Source organism: Sinohyriopsis cumingii, chromosome 10, assembly GCF_028554795.1.
Source record: "Sinohyriopsis cumingii isolate HCF-2022 chromosome 10, ASM2855479v2, whole genome shotgun sequence".
Taxonomy (NCBI): domain Eukaryota; kingdom Metazoa; phylum Mollusca; class Bivalvia; order Unionida; family Unionidae; genus Sinohyriopsis; species Sinohyriopsis cumingii.
This window is the reverse complement of record NC_142970.1, coordinates 9925388-9943788: the sequence shown is the minus strand read 5'-3', so window position 1 is coordinate 9943788 and position 18401 is coordinate 9925388. Positions and strand designations below refer to the sequence as shown.

General features: G+C 33.4%; 1 protein-coding gene across 2 annotated transcripts in view; it reads left to right on the top strand.

The window, feature by feature from the left end:
• LOC149789586 (uncharacterized) overlaps window positions 1-17085 on the top strand; it is a 160504-nt gene extending 143419 nt beyond the window's left edge. The window contains exons 6-10 of one of the 2 annotated variants that reach the window (XM_089971608.1): window positions 1192-1280; window positions 5960-6449; window positions 9221-9267; window positions 12798-13174; window positions 13575-17085. In XM_089971608.1, the coding sequence (XP_089827734.1) occupies window positions 1192-1280; window positions 5960-6449; window positions 9221-9267; window positions 12798-13103 (932 nt within the window). In that variant the 3' untranslated portion in view covers window positions 13104-13174; window positions 13575-17085. Of the gene's footprint in view, window positions 1-1191; window positions 1281-5959; window positions 6458-9220; window positions 9268-12797; window positions 13175-13574 lie in introns of those variants that run through there. The other variant, XM_089971609.1, reaches the window with a different exon arrangement.
• Window positions 17086-18401: the final 1316 nt, after the last annotated feature.

Here is an 18401-nt window from a genome sequence, read left to right as displayed (position 1 = left end):
TGATGTGAAATAAATTGAATCAATTCTTGACAATGTTGTCATTAACACAACGATTATACTACTCACCACATATTTTGAAAATAACGAGAAGTATGCTGGTCCGTGTTTGAAGAATCATATGATAATACAGATAATAGAGATTATAAATGTCATCAACTTTCAAAATATTCTTTTACAGACCCAAAACCAAATGGTTAGGAGGCCAGATGTAATGCACATTGCACCATTAGCACCAGTGTCAAATTCAATCTTGGCTTCAACAGCATCAATTTCAACAACTTGAGGGAGATTGTCTTTTTCATGTGCAACTCCCATCGGGCATTTTTTTGTTTTCTCTAGTAACGTCAAGAATAACTTGGTTCTGACCAGGATTCGCTCAGAGGATCCAAAAGGATGCAACCATATAAACAAGTTTTTAGTCGATGCAGATAGAAACACTAATGATATGCATTGCCTCAAAAACCATCTTCAGCCATTGAGAGCACCTAAGACTGCATTTAGTTATGCATATATTTTGCCATTCAGATGTATTTTAGAGACAAAATCTTGGTGTATCGTTTTATTTATTTGCGAGTGTTTTGAAAATATGTGTATGGTGCTGATATTTGGTTATGCTACGTCCACATACTATTTATTTGTGTGTGAGTAAAATTCTTTTACTCGGATTGAATTGTCAGTTGTTTCTATCTGCTAATATAAAATGATCGTTTATTCTCAATTGGAAAACATCACAATTTTGGATCACGTGCACCGACTCCTATTGTGACCACACATCTCACTTTCTGTATCTAAAAAAACAGTCTGATCATATGGCTAGTATGCATTTCCAAAGTGACATTTCGCAATAAAAGTACCATTCATTGTGGCAATCATGATACCAAAAGTACATGTTTGTACCTAAAGTAGATTTCGGCTGTGACAGAAAGAAGAATAATGGCTTCTGCACAAATCAGTCAGTTGTGTACATAGTACTATTAAATACAACATAAATATTTTATGTCATTCATAGTACATAGGACTTAAATATAAGATGTACGTAGTATATGCCATTCATGCTTCATGGTACTATTAAACACAACATGTATATTATAATTCATTCATAGTACTCATGTTGCAAAATTTAATATCCTATTTCAAATTTAGTCTCATGGTGGAATTGCTTAAGCTGGAATCATTTTTTCTTCTATGCAGAAAGTCACAAAGCCCCGGAAGTATTGGAAAGTGAGGGCATAAAGCAATTTGTCACTGCAAAGATATCTACAAAGACCAAAGAGGAAATTGCAAGTAGCCATTTTGTGATTTATGTAAAACATTTTTCCACTAATATGAATAATTAATCAGGCTCTCAGTAGAGGTAATGGTATCACAGACTGGGAACGTTGCATTCTAGAAATGGACACCAATGCAAGAAGGTATTACACATTTAGTTTTAACCCCCGTCTCTCACCACACACTAACAAACAATCATATTTTTGTCAGTAGTGGGAACCATCAGGAAAATAAAAATTGCAAAACATTAAGGACATTAGGGAAAATTTTATTCCAGCACGATACGCTAGGAGATATTTTGCTTTACAGCTGATATGATTTGAGAATGTTTTTTAGACTAAATATCTTGGTAGACCGATGTGAAAATGGCAGTGGGAGTGGTGCGCCCACCATTAAATGAGGAAGGGAAATACAACCTTTAAAAGCAGCAAATTTAAATCTGAAACAAATGGTGGGTTTCTTACTTTATTTGGCATAAATTAATTTCTGCTACTTCGTTCACATTTTGTACTCCAGACACGTATAATAATATTTATGTGACGATGATGGCCATTATTTTCGACATTGTTAAATTATAATAAGTATAACTAAAGCTATGTACAAAGTGTCATATAATCAATTTCTTTTATTTTTGAGAATTTGCTTACTTATATATTATTTTTTTAGTTTTGCTATTTTTCTTGTTTATTCTTATTATTATTATTCGTAGTAGTAGTGTAAGTAGAAGTAGGATTATTATCATTATTATTATTATTATTATTATTATTATTATAACAAGTCTTATTAGTTTAGTTAAATAACCATTTTCTCGTTATCATCATGTGCATGTTGATGAGTTTGTAATGAAAACGCCATAACTTCTGATATTGTGTCAGCATAGTCTAGATCATTCTTTTAGAAAAGCATTGTTTGATTATAATTTAAGCAGGCTTGTTGATTATTCAACCTAATCTGTCACAATGTTGAATTGATAGGTGACTGAATAATCTAAAATGCTCGCCGTTACAAATCACGTGCCTTTTAGTTTCGGATCGGTCAATGTGGGTATGTGAGAAAGCTTGCAATTAGATTGCTTGTTATTCCACGGTTCTTCCCAGGATCTTCCTGGGTCTTCTTCCACCACAATATAGAGGCCTTCATATATAGCATATCTTGCTTTGTATTAATGTATTGGAACCAACAACACAGCACATTTTGTAATATTTCCTTCTACCCAGCCGATTGTATTCAACCAAAGCTTCTTCATTGTCATTTTTTATTCTTTAGTTAGAATCTAACCATCAGGGCCTGGTATAATTTCTTTAATATAAAAGTGTGCTGGTTTATATTGTTTCTTTTAAACTTCCCATGCAAGTCCAATGAATTAGAAAAACTATCTCTCATTCGATTCTTATGGACTGATGCACAACGTTTTAAAGATTTTTTGGATTAATTCATAATACTGTAGGTTCAACTAAAATTGTCATTTCATAGCGTTGCTGATTAAATAATTTATTGACTTTTTTAAAAGGATTTCGTTTTGCTTGTTTTTGCTACGTATTTTATGACCATAGGGTCATAACAGGTTGCTCACATTATAAGTGTTCATTCATATTTTAGCACATCTAAAGTGGAATCAGACGTTTAATTCTGTTCAGTTTTAATTTGAGAGGATTTATTTAGTACAATTATTAATTTTAATCAGAAAGTGCTCTTTGACGTAGGACCTAATCACTCTTGTGGAATTATTGTGAATTCACTCGTGGACATTCTGTATTATGTGATTGAGCACATCACTAAAATTCATTCTAAACACTCTATACTTTTGGACTTGTGATGGAACTTTTAGGATCGTTTGGGATTCAATTCATACTACTATCAGATCTTTACACATTTTATCTTTGTGTTCTTGACAAATAAAGAATTTGTTGAATTTTATAAAACGTGTTGGTTTCGCGTTCTTACTTAGTTTAAGACCATAGAGTCATAACAGGAAATTATGGGAGTTCGTCCGGGATACAAACTTCTTTTTAATATTTCAGAAAATTAAAGACCCTTTAGAAATTTAAATTCACTTCGATTCAGAACTTTCTTCGTCACTGGTATTTTAGTTCATCATGTTTGAGATGTTCTTGGAAGCTCTTATACAATGTGATCTTTAGTCGGGAACATTATTTTAAATGGTACTCTGGAACGGCTTGAGTCCTTCAAAATTGATAAGTTGCTTGACCATATGAAAAACCTATTTTCAACAGCCAGAGTTAGCCAAGTTGTATTAAATGCGTCATAAATAACATTCTACAGTTATACCCTGTTCAATGTGGCTACCATACAACAATGTGGGCTTCCTAGCAGCTATTTTAGAAACCTAATTTTTACTCCGCAAAGAAGCAGCCAATCAAACGGAATCAAATTTGATGTGATTATTTTATGATAGGTTCTATCAAACGTTTACTTGGGCGGCATATTTAGATATGATGTAAATTTCTTAGCAACCAGGTAGAAAACCTAATTGCTAGTTTTTCTCTTGAACAGCTGAGTGAATTCCAGTCGAACACAGTAGGAATTTTTGTTGAGAAATGCAAATTATGCCCAACGTGGCTCACGTATAATTATTTTATTTTATATTATGGCTACATGAAAAACACATTTTCAATGTATTCCCTAGAATTTCCTTGTCAATTTTGCTCCAACTTGTAATGATGAACATTCTCTATTAAAACTTCCAATATTGCTTCACTGGCAAAGGTGTTGTATTTATACCAACAAGGTTGCAAAACTAATGCATTTTCTTCCCAAAATATGCGAGCAAATGTTTACAAGCTTGGTCTTATGTGACTCATCTATCACTGATTTGGCTCTAATAGCAAAATAAATACAAGATCTATTTTCAGAACACTGAAGCCAACTTTGATAAAGTTTGGTGTAATTGATTCTTACGACAAAGTTGTATCTATGGTGGAATCCTATCAATATTGTGGCTTCTGTAGTAAATGGATGGAAACATGCCAATGATACTCATATTTCAGGTATGGGTATTGTTAACAAGTCTCATTCATACACACCATCAAGTCCAATTTAAATTTTCAACATCAAGTCCATTTGAAATCTTCATCATCAAGTCTAGCTGAAATATTCACTGTTAACAAGTCTCACGCCATCAAGTCCAATGGACCTTTTCATCATCAAGTCCAGTTGAAACTTTCAACATTAAGTCTAGCTGAATTTGCTGAGAGTAGTTAACACCATGTCAAATAGAATAATGTTCTAGCAGTTAGCTTTCAACTGCAACTTCTGTCGTATCACTGTAGTTAGGTTTGAAACCACTGTATGCTAGGTCAGCACTATGAGGATGTGACAAGAATGCTAAAATATAATTTGCTACTTATGCTAAACATGCAAGTCTATCTTCGATAACCATGTGTTATTCATAGTAAAACATGAAATCCTATGTTCGTATTCATGTGTAAAGTTGGCAAGTGTACAGTTTTTACAGTGTTCATCTCGTATTTTGGACATGAATACGTGTTTACGTTTTTCTTGTGAAAATTCAGTTTTTAATAAAAGAAAGTAAATGATTTTCTTGCGATTTGCTGTTTAGAATGGGCACGCGATTCCTTTCTGAGAGAAATGTATTGCATGTATATTTAGAGTTCTAAAATATGATCAGCTCATTCAAAATCTAGGATACCGTGCCAGTCTTTAACCACTGTATTCGATTTCGCACAGCAGTTTCTGCTATCACTGTATCTCATTTTTTTATTCAACGTCTAGTCACATGAAAACGTAAATCAGAAGATTCAGAATTTTCTCCATCAAACAAAATAAAACAGAACTGGAAGGGCAATGATACCGTCATGTTTAGATTTCTGAAACCAATTGGTAAATGAGATAATTTCGCGTGTTTCAAATTGTATAATTATGATTTCGCTTTTTGTGTTAGAATGTATCAATGACATAAAACACTATGTATAAATCAATAAACTACAACTTGCTGCTTCATCATCAACAACTCAGCCAGAACGTAAGACGCGTATAACTACCAGAGGGAAAATTGATATAATTCAATCAAAGTTTGGTTTATTAAATTTACTAAATTTATTTTAGAAATGAACCTTTTTCTTTCTGTTACTAGTGATGCTGATGATTTATTTTGCATACTTTTTCTAGGCAGTAAAATTGCAAAGGATTACATGTGTGCTAGAACGAAAATAGTTTAGTAAACCTTTTGCACACAGTTCAGATCGTGAATAAAAGCCGGCACATTAGGATCAATACTGACTGAAAGAACAAAGGTGTGGAAAAGGCTCCTATAAGAAGCATGTGTCTGAGTTTGTATTGAACTCTTGCACCTTCTGAATGGGCACCGGAATGGATGCATTTTTAACATCTAGTAATTATGTAAGGCACAGTCCTATTGTATTGATGATTATATGTGTTATAAATAGTTATATACGCATTAAAGATTGAAAAATCAGTATTTAGTCCTGAAATTCAGTGTTTGTTTTCATATGCACTCAGTGTTTTTGTATTCAGGGATTGGCAGCTATTCATGTGTTATGCATGGTAAAACATGATTGCCTATGCACATTCAACTTTTCTGTCACCATAAAATTGCAACATTTATATCTTATTTTTGAAAGCAGTGTAACTATAAACTGCATTTTCTATAATAAACATATGCTAATATTGGTTTTATATTTCTTTATAGCGAACGAAGGATCCAGTTGAGCAAATATATTTTCAGGCATCAGATCTGACTGCACCTGACATACAACAGATGCCGTTGCCACAAGGAATGAAATACCATGTATTTTTCAGTTACGCAAGCCCAGACATACAGTGGGTGAAGGAAACTGTAGAGAAACTAGAAAAAGATCATGGCTTTGTTTGCTGTGAATATGATCGAGACAACACTCCAGGAACACCATTACTGCCTTTTGCAGAACATAGTATCAAATATGCATGCAAGACGATTGTAGTTATGACCGATAAAGCTTTTGAGAGTGGTTTTGTTAAACATGAAATTCAAATGGCTTTAATGCAAGGGTTTGACAAAGGAACTAAATATGTTGTCCCTGTATTACTGAAGGACTGTAAAGTCCCTGATTACCTTCGCATTCTGAACTATGTTGATGTTCGGGATCCCAGTCAGAGAGATATTTGGTGGCCCAAGTTATTAACGGAGCTGCGAGTTCCAGGTAAGGAAGTATGTTACTATTTATGTCCATTTAAATGTTTGCAAAGTCAACCGTTTAGCAAGTTTGATTTGAACTTCATCCATATGTCTTAAACTGCTTAACTAGGAGTTAATTTAGATTCTTTTTAAAATAATTGTTTTTAATTCTTTCAATAAATTACAACATGGATTCTCATCTTACCAGTAATACAATAATTGATAATATGTCCCTTCAAAATGAAGAACAAGTCTGTAGAAACAAAATGTCAGTTAATTAGTTAGCAATAAATATTGTTAGGTTTAAATTGTACACTTTGACCATGTGTTTAAGGTCTCGAATAACTCTGCAGGCTGGCATTATATACTGATAGGTGCTTCTGGCTCATAAACTAATGACTTCATTCACGGCCTCACTCTTTGTCGACATGATATATTGTTCGAATAACTATGTTAGTTGTCGGCACAATTACCACCACTGTCCGAGAGAATGTTATTGCACTGAAATAACACATCTTATTTGATGGAAGAAAGTATAGAAAGTTTTCTTGGATAAAATTAAATTTCATGACAATTGTAGATATGCTGTATTATGAAAGGCATTTTTTTAAAAAAATGTCTTGATACCTTACTAATTATGATCGCATTTAAAAATCGTATCCAACAACATAATGAAATTTTGGGTTTGTGTAAATAATGTCAAAAATCATCAGTCATAACTGCATTAAAATACGACGTGATAGGAAATTAATATAACCGTTTGGACCAGCTATAATCAGTGTCGAAGTTACAGATTTTCAATTTTGACAGCAATCTGTATGGCTTCTAATGTTTTTCAATTCTTATAGTAATCCACGTGGATGCAAAAAGTGTTTCAACTTTTATAGTAATTCATGGTGATACTAATGTTTTTCAAACTTTAATAGTAATCCGTTTGGATGATATTGATTTTCATCTTCATAAAATGTATGCACACTTAAACTAGTGCAAACAATACTTATCAATGCTGCTTGACCAATTTGAGATAATATAAAAACAATGATGGCATTGCCTACCTATTGAAATATGGCCTAGACATAAAGTAGTCACCAATTAAATTAAGATAGAAAATATAGAACTGGCAAGAAGACTGCCTTAAAAAAGAGTCTAATACAGCTGGCATATATAACAGACTTTTAAAAAAAATTAGGACGGACGTCCGATCTAGTCACAAGGAGTTTCGGGATCAGTAGATAAGAAGCATAAAACAAGACATGCACTTTATATTTGGGATTGCTCACTCTGTGCTATGGATGTAGACACATCGGAAGATTGCTCACATTGTCCCATATATGTAAAAATAAAAGGACGATTTACCACTTTGTACCTGGGAAAAGGAAAATTGCCTACTAGGTATCATGGATGCAGACGCAAAGGGCGATTGCCCACTCTGTACAATGCATGTTGACACATAAATCGATTGCACACTTGACTGCAGTTTATGTTCTGTGACGTTTGGTTCTACGTGTAATTTTGTGGTGAAATTTGAAATCGAAACTATTAGACTGGGACATTTTGTCAGTGAATTTTGCCTGTGATGTTCTGTACTACAGATATTGCATATCTAGACATGCCACTAATCAATGTGACTCACTTTTGTGAATATTTCATCTGTAGATGTCTTTTGTTCGGAAATCTATCTACACGTCTCATGACTAAATAAGAAACATAAACACAGGCGACACTATGTATTTTGTCATTTTGAGCAATGGACCATTATCTGGAGAATGACATCTTCCTCTCTATCTGAAAATACACACCCTCACACACACACACACACACACACATATATATATATATATATATATATATATATATATATATATATATATATATATATATATATATGCAATAAGCACACAAAGAATAGTGTGAAACTAGTATTTAGCTAGTATCTAGCTAGCACAATAATCTTAATCAATCCCTGATACACGTGATCTCTTGCTGGATTCAGTGCACATAACCTATGTTAACTATACTATTTTTTAACAGTTTTGTTATGGTTATAAAAAATATAAAACTTGTATCTCCATTCTAACATTCTCTTGACATCTGTAATTAACCTAAACAGATTGGTATCGTACTAAATAGACATAATTTGTTATTCGCATAAACATGTTCATACCTTGCTGTTTATTATCTTTGTAATTACAGCTTTTGCGTGGTTTTGTACACAGAATTTCCTCATTGTATCCGTGTAATTACAGCTTTTGCGTGGTTTTGTACACAGAATTTCCTCATTGTATCCGTGTAATTACAGTTTTGCTTGGTTTTGTACACAGAATTTCCTCATTGTATCTGTGTAATTACAGTTTTGCTTGGTTTTGTACACAGAATTGCCTCATTGTATTTGTGTAATTACAGCTTTTGCGTGGTTTTGTACACAGAATTTCCTCATTGTATCTGTGTAATTACAGTTGTGCTTGGTTTTGCTGAACAAAATTGCCTAATTGTTGCTGAACAAAATTGTCTTATTGTATTCTTATAATTACAATTTTGCACGGTTGTCTACCCAGAAATGCCTCATTGTATCTTTGTAATTACAGTTTTGCTTGGTAGTGTACACATGCTTTCCTCATTGCATCTTTGTAATTAGTTGTGTTTGTATGTGTACACAAAATTGCATCATTATATCCTTGTAATGACAGGTTCGCCTGGTTGTGCAGCACAAAATTGCCTCATTATGTCATTATAATAACAGTTACATTTGGTTGTGTGCACACAATTGCCTTATTGTGTCCTTTATTCATTTTGTAGGGACACGTGCAACTCCAATCGCTGATAGTATCATCGAAGATAAATCTGTAAGTACATTTTAAAATTTGTTTGAAAGAGGACCAGTTCGTAGATAAATCTGTAAGTATATTTTACAATTTGTTTGACAGAGGACCAGTAGCAATAAAGAAATACATTGTTATTATGAACTAGCTGAGATTTAATTCACATACATTTTTAGACAAGCAAGTTTAGATTGCGAGCTTATAATCCAGTCATATCATTTATTATGAAAAGCAAGTTTTGATTGATTTTACATCCTTTATTAAAACCAAATTGGAGCTAACTTAGATTCCAGTCACATACCTTTCTAGACATTCAAGTTCAGATTGCACTTACATCCCTTATTATGTGGAGCGAGCTTATATTCGATCATATCAATTGTTATGACAAGGAAGCTCATTTCCTGGTTACTGTATTTCCCTTGTGATGACAAATGAGCTTTTGGTCCCATTACAACTTTTCGGACTTGACGTAAATTTATTTCACACTTACATTCAATGTTATGGCAAGTCCGCTTTGATCCCATATATTTATTTGTCTTATTTTTCATAAGACAGTTGTTTGTGAAAATGATTTTCTCCTTGTGCGCATATCACTCCAACTTTGTTTTCAAGAGAGACACTTTTCATCAGATAGTCTTGGATAAAGCTAAAGTTCTGAAGTTTATTCAAAACGTGATCGTAACACATTTAACGACTACTGTCTTATGTGTATAATGCAAAACATTGTTTTGTTCTCCACATCAGTGTTAATGATTTAGAACTTGAAAATGTTACGCAATATAATAGCTTAGGAGTTCCATTCGATAACAATATATTATTGTCAGAGCATATCTGTAATATTACCATAAATATGGCTAAGAATAATTGGTTACTGTCAAAAGTTAAAAAAGTTCTGTCAAAAGTTAAATAATTTCTAATCTTAAACCACAATGATTATGATTTAGAAAAATGTATATTCAACCTCATCTGGACTACGGAAACATCATATGGGGTAATGCTTCTAAAACAAATTTGTTACAAGTGGAAAGACTTCAAAAACGAGCCATCGGACTTTTCCATGACAACAGAATTGATAATGTCCATGAATGTATGAACGATTTGAAGAACATAACAATCGGGTACATGCTAAAGTTATGTTTAAAGTCTCAAATGCCCAACTATACAAATAATGTGGTTAATAAAAGGACGAATAATAGCAATACAGATTCTAGCCTATCAATGCTACGCTCTATCCAATAACTTACTTCTGTCAAAGACCAACATGGACTTGTATAAAAATAGTCTTGTTTTCCCAGGCCTAGTCATTTGGAACTGCCTACCTAAAGATGTTAAAGAAGCACGATAAGTGCTTTCTAGTTTTACAAATGTTGGAGATAGATGCAATCAAGATAATGTCTTTAACTGGCTTTGTCCAACCTAATGGAATATTTGTGTTTGTACAGATTGTATAAAATGTCTATGTGTGTACATATATCTGTGTGTGTTTTTTTTAATCGTGCATATTGGTGTCCACAGAGTTGTGTGTTCTGAATAGGTACATGGCTGCTCTTATATACACCAATCCATTATATATTTTATGTATGATATTTGTTTCACAGCTGTGTTGTATATATTTGCCAGTACATATATGAACAGTAGAGGTCCTTAAGGGAGATTAGTGTTCGTTTTAATTGCGTCACCCTCATCAAATAAGGACTGTATTGCTATTCTATTATTATTATTCTTATTATTATTTCCTTTTTCGAAAACTATAGAGAAATAAATCCAAATGTTTGGTAATATTGGTTGTAGACCCTAACTGTTCTTAATTGCATTGTCAAGAGTACTACGATTGTGATTAATTTGTAATATGTGTGCATGTTTTATAATATCTTTATATGCCAGGAAAATAATCATAGTGTGATGTAGTCAAAGACTCCAAATATACCTGAAAGCCATTTTGATTCTAGACTGATTTAGAGTCAAATATATCCGTATATACCTCAAAAGTCATTTAGATTCAAGGGCATTCAAATAGACCTCAAAGTCATTTAGGTTCCACTGCATTCAAATACATATCAAAGTCGATTAGATTTCATAGCATTCCAATATGCTTCGAAATCATTTAGATTTCATGACGTTCAAATGCACTTCAAAGTCATCTAGATTCCAGGGCATTCCAAAGCCATTTACACTCCAGAGCATTAAAATACTCTTCAAAGTTATTTAGTTCCAGGGCATTCAAATACTTTTCCAACTCATTTACATTCCAGGGCATTGAAAAACATTTCAAAGTGATCTAGATTCCATGTCATTCGAAGTCATGTAGATTCCAGGCCATTCATATAACACTTCAAAGTCAACCAGGGCATTCAAATACTGGCTGAGATTCCAGGGCTTCGTTCCTTTAGTTCAAGCAAACCATATACATGTTTAAAATGTACAACTTGACTGATTTAAATGCTTGCTTGTTAATACTATATATCCTTCAAATGATTTAATATAAGTATTCCCTTAATTTATATAAAACATACATGAATAACTTGTTGAATGATTTCAATCATTTGCTTGCCAATAATATATATTCTTGAAACTATTGCACATATTTTTCAAATCGTCTATAGCTAAGATTCGTTTCACAAACTGTCATATATTAAAGCAATTTAATACATTTTTATGAATAGCTAAGATTATTTAAGAAGAAATATATATCTTATAAATTGAATGTAATTATATTATAAGATTACATTATCTCTTTAAAATTCAGCAGTTTTATTATAAATACACAAAACTGCATACATGGTTTGTTATGATTCAACGGAAAAAATACGTTTGATATGATACAGAGATGCATCGAGGCTATCATATATGTAAGCCATATCAAAAAGTTCTTTTCCCCACCTCAGTACATAACATGAATACAGTCTATATTTTGTACGTACCCCAACTGTTACACGTTTTGAATAATTCAAGTGATAGTGCATGGTACTGAAATCAAACTGAAATTTATAGAAAACTGAATTATCCTCAAGTCAAGTAGGCACCTGAGTAGTTTACATCTGGATATTTTTATATGGAAATATGAACTAAACAGCTTTCTTAAATGCCAGATCGAGCATGCATGGTTAATGGGTTTGTAATAAAGACCATAAGATGTCTTATGCATCCAGTACAATGATATTAAAGTTTCACTGAACTTTTGAACGGTGTACTGGAGAAATGAAGAAGTTGTTGCAATATGAAGTGATAATAAGGTGTATGAAATAGTGAAACTGGCAGGAAACTATAGGGAACATCCATAGCTATTTGGCCTAGGTAAACTCGGATGTCGTAAAATGTCAACATGACTTTTCAGAAATTATTTTCCATTCACTTTATAAAGTATCTTAAAGTGGCTGTATGATAATTACCGAAAAGGATCGTGCTAAGCAATCGCACTAATTTCAAATAAAAAGTTCGTTATTTTAATAAAAATGGTTTGAATCACAAACAAATTCAATCACATTTCAGTTTTATTTGCTGCACTCAAATTAAGTGCAGGTTTTAAAATATATATACAATTACTTTGCTTTCAGATCGAGGCCAAAACAAAGCACAATCAGTTATGTGTTAAATTAGACGGACTTATAACAAGAGACTTATTGAAGACCATAAAAAGAATGGCAAGAACATATCTTGATCGCACAACTCTGGAAAAGGTAGAAAGCATGGATGACTTGTTGTCAGCTCTTGAAGACAGAGGGATCATTGGTGTGGGACACTATAATATCTTAATAAAGATAATGACCTGTGCTGGTGTAGAAATAGGGATGGATGAAATCCACAAGACGGCCAAAGATATCATAGACATCATGGAAAGCAGCATTTCTAGTCAAGAATAGAGTTATATGCGCAATCTGAATGCTCACACTTGAAACCAGGACAACGTCCATTCTAGTCCATCCTAATCCAGGTATTGCAATTTCTTTTATAATGTGTACCCAGCGCAAACATTGCATCTTTCACTGACAGATCAAGATCTGTGTTATTTATTGACAAAAGTGTAGACCTACATTTGCTTTAACATGCAGTGTTGGCATATCAAGATGGATGTTGTTCCGTTACTGCAATGTGTGTTGACACATACTACTCTAGTAACTAAGGAACTATGTTGTTCAATAACTGTATTGTATACACTTAGATCTAGTGTCATATGTCCTGTGTACTTGTATGTAATATATACTTGTATCTAGTATGTATCCAGTATATGTATCTATATAGCATGTACATACAGCATGCATTTGAGTGTAATTTGTATATGTATTTTCTAATGACCATACCCATTTAATAATATTGTCCATCTTTCCAATCAGAATGAAGAGGGCATTCAGAGGTTTGGATGACAAATGAACATCATCTTTGTAAGGAGAAGACGAAGAAGACGGTTTTGTAATTCCAGAGTTCTCATCAGAACAAAGCATTCATGGAGAGGCAGGAGATTATAGATGATCATCAACTTTATGAATAGAAGAATGAGAAGACAGTTCTATAATTCCTGAAGACCCTATTACGCACAATAAAATCAATCATGCTCTCCGGTGTAGCAAAAGATAGTGACGATGTTCCTCCTCACCCATGAACATAATTATCTTAGAAACAACACGCATGAATTGTGGGAACTCGTGTGCACATATCGTGAATGCCAGCTGGAGATTAGACTGGCCACAATCGCAGTGTGTAAGCCTTTATACATAGATGATTTTAATATGGGATTGAGTTATCAAAGCAGAATTCAGGTGGGATGTAAACCAACCGAGTCTTGCCTTGGTTGACAGTGTAGTCTATACTTTAGGTGGGGTCAAACGACACCCTCGATAAATCAAGATATTTATGTTGATGACAGTTGTTTACAATTTATGTGGGCAGCAAACACAACATCTTAATAAATCCTGACAGTGCCGTAGCTGACAGAAGTATGTACTTTAGGTGGGAAGAAAATAAATCATGACAGTGCCTTGGATAACAGAGCTGTTTGTACTTTTAATGGGTTGTAAACATACTCTGGATAAATTCTTACAGTGCCATCAATGGCAGAAGTATGAACAATTTATAAGTTGGCTCCATTATAGTTTGGCTCCCATGTAGTATATTTACCATAATGCTACCTGTGATCATGTGCATTTACACTGGCATAAGCAGAGCAAGTCAGTGTTGTTATAATTTCACTTTTCCTCTTTGATTTTGTCATTGTTTAGCTTGCTTCGTTCTTTACACTTTGTTGAGATGAATTATACTGTGTGTGGCAAGCAATTCCAAAAGTATTAAAACGGATAATTATCATAAACATTAATTCTCTCTCAAAATATCTTATGCTTCGATGCATTATTTTGTCGATATGGATTAAAGTCTGTACCATGCATGATGAATGTAATTGTGACAGGATGAAATAATTTAATTGATATATTTGGATTACTCAGGAACTCGGCTGGCATAAACCATAGTCAGATTGACATCGGTGTTTAAAGTTTGTAAAGATGAATAAGTTTGCCCTGTGTTCCATTGTAACAATACCAAACTCTAAGTGACTGAAATATCATACGAAATTCAATGATGGATGGAGATAGTAATTTCAGTGGTTGCAAACAAGTTGAAAGGGACCCGAATCACAATTCCACTTTTCCTGTAAAGATAATTTTAAAGTATATTATGGTGGCAAGAATATCAAAATGTGCAATGCAGAAAGCCCAGTTGATACAGGCATATTATTCAAGACAACTAATACGCCATTACTGATTTCTATGTTTACATGCTTTGTAAAGAAAGTTAAATGTGCCAATATACGCTTTGGCAGCTATATATCCAAACATGACTTTTTTTCTGGCAGCAGACCATGTGTCAGATCTAGTAAAAATAATTTTCCTGGACACGGACGTAGCACAAAAGTTATCAGTCAGACGTATGAAAAGCCTACGAACAATATGACCAAATGTTTGGGTCCTCACTGGAATGAGGCATATGTTGTAATGAAATATTTAACATTCTCATTGATTTGACGAGTTGAATGATCTAAGGGATTATAAAATACTGACTAATTAAACTGGATCAGCATAACTCATTTTTGCACGCTTCGATAAAATAGTGACATGTACATTACTAAATAAGTATAACGTTTTTATTTTCCATCAGAAATTATGATCACAGTCGTATGATACTACTACTACTGCTACTACTACTACTACTACCACTACTATTAATAATAATAATAATAATAATAATAATAATAATAATGTGTGCTTTAAGTTTTTAATTGCAGCTTTCACAATCTGAGTCATCACTACGATGTCTGCATTGTGTCAGTTTCTAAGGGATGTCCAGCAAAGGGACATCATGCTGCTGACATCGTGTTCCATGCAGCCTCATTATCCTGACACTAGACTGAGCAGTAAACACTAACCTCGTAATGCTTAGCACTAAGCAACGTAGCTGCTAGTTCCATTGGTGTAAGTCTTTGGTACGCCTCCGACGGGGTTCGAACCCGATACGTCCGCATCAGAAGCGGACGCTCTTACAACCTAGGCCACCAGAGTGGACAGTCATTGAACACTGAAACAATATTAGATGCTTGGGGATGGAAAAATAGTGTTCTGATTAGGTTTGTTGTATTTTTGTATCCTATGATCAGTATTGATACGTGTCAGTTATTGATGGGTGAACAATAAAACCGGTAAACTGCACTGTGTGTGTGTAACTGAATATTGAAAGCATTGATGGATGCCTTTAAAGAAAACGTTTGCTCAAGTGGTTGTTTTTGTTTTGAACTATTTCAGTAAAATTCAAAACAAACGACTAATAGATGTGCCATTTCTGGATGTAATACTTATGAACCCACTGCAACAAATTCTATAATATTTCTGAGATAGAGATATTCCTAGGTCCGATTATATTTGATGTATGATTCTTGATGAGTCTTTTGTGTTGACAGATACTGATATTCCTTTATAATCATAAATCCCCAAAGGATCAACATTTTATGGTAACAAATAGTAATAAATATGGTGTTTTGTTATATGAATAGCATTGATACACGTTTTAGGGAAGACTGAAGATGATTATTTTCAGCAATTAAATGGCAATATTGGTCTTCTAAATGGCATAAGTTCCAATAAACAAGTATATAATGTCACTTAATCTGCGTGGAAATAGTGAAAACTTCGAAATATGTAAAATGTGTTTTGCAATCAGGTATGCTTTTTTAGTTACTTCCTCTCGACCAGAAAAGGCTTGACCTACATGTCCTTGTCCTACATGATGTAGATATGCATATTTCATGGTACAAATCTGTTCCTGAAAACATTTTACCTGGCACCCTATCTTTGCGTATTTATTATTCCATTTAGCATGTATATTTAATAATAATAAAAACATTTGTACTGAAGAAAATTATATTGATTGCATTTATCTAATTTGTTCAGATACAGCAAAATGTTTTGTTTGTTTTACAAGTTCAGCCTATGTATATGAAGTTCGAATAGTGTCTGCAGATTAAGATTAGTTACAAAATGATTCGATAGAAAACTTGGTGCTCACTAAGGAATTGTGCTAAGTCAGATTCTCTTCAAACCTTGCTTAAATAAATCCTTTAGTTTGCTGAAACTGAATGGTTACAGTTTTATATAAGCTTAGGCCAGAAATATGTGACATATATGTGCTCTCTTGCATTGGTAATGATGACAATATTGCTGACACTATCATATCATCTCAGAACAATACAACACTGAGACCTTCTACTATAATTATGGAATGAAATAAAATCTCTATAGGATGAGACGTATTTTATCGTCGGGAGTACATAAATAAAGATGAAATGTTGTATTATAAAAATGATGTTCTTGGCATTGTTTCATTTTTATAAATATCTAGGACCTATATTTTCCTACACGTTGAAATGTTAGCTAGCAAAGGAAATTATACGGGGGTGGGGGAATGATAGGGGCTGGGGAGGGCTTTGCTATTTGCATTGCTTACTTCTTTCGTGAAACTACATTATAGCTGTACGTTTAGGCATATAATAATAACAAGAAAGTATTGTTCAATCAAAGTGGTATTATCAGCACCTGTAACAGAAACAGAATGATTGGAAATATGGTGGAAAAAAGTAAATACATAAATTATGAATCGATTTTGCAAGGTATGATATATATATATATATATATATATATATATATATATATATATATATATATATATATATATAATGCGGATCAATTAGTGGTTGTGTTGGTAATGGTCAATACGAAATTTGAGTTTGTATTGTGTTTGTATACTTTAAAAATTCAAATGATGCAGCCAACTCATACAAATCCATGAGGATCGATTGCATATGGGCAAGAACTATAATCGAGATTAATAATGCCTGTTTCTAAATTATTTGGTTGTTTTGGTAATTGGTCACGCATAAAACACCTCTAAAATGTTTGTTATTCAATTGTTTAGCAGCATAGAATAAATCAATATTTGACAGAGTCAAACTTATAGAACTGTTCCTGGAAGTCTCAGACCTTTTCCGTACTGATGAGTGGTTCCTGGTAATCTTATACCCCTTCCCATTTTTATATCCCTTTTGCTGTTATTGTATCAACAAGCATACTACCAACCTTTCCTTCAATACCGCTTAAAACAGGAAGTGCTGCTGTTTTTGCAACAGCCGGGGCTGCAGCGGCTATCAATGCCGGTAAAGCTGCAACAAGTGAAAATATACCACCTGTTTTAATTGAGTCTTTAATAGTGCTCGGGGAAAGAGGAAACTGAACTCCGGTTTTTAATTCTAAAGCCTTATTAAGGTGTTTAATTTGTGTCATGGTTAATGATAATTTGTTTGGACAACCACATTAAATTTGATCCTTTTTCAGTGCTACTTTTGTTCCGCACTTGCTTGCAAGTTTTGATTATAATTTTTCACCTGACTTGGAGTCAGAGTGTAATTAACGTGACTATTCGACAGTTTTATAATATGATAAGTGATTTAATTACATGTTTTCTACTGGTGCGTCAATGACTCTCATTCGTCCACCAACACCTTCAAGTAACAATGCTTTGTCGCTGGGTAAAACAGCAATTGCTATGTAATTAATACCAGCAACTGGATTTGCGCGAGCTAGAAAATGGACATCAACAACAGACTGTCTGTTTAAATCAAGATA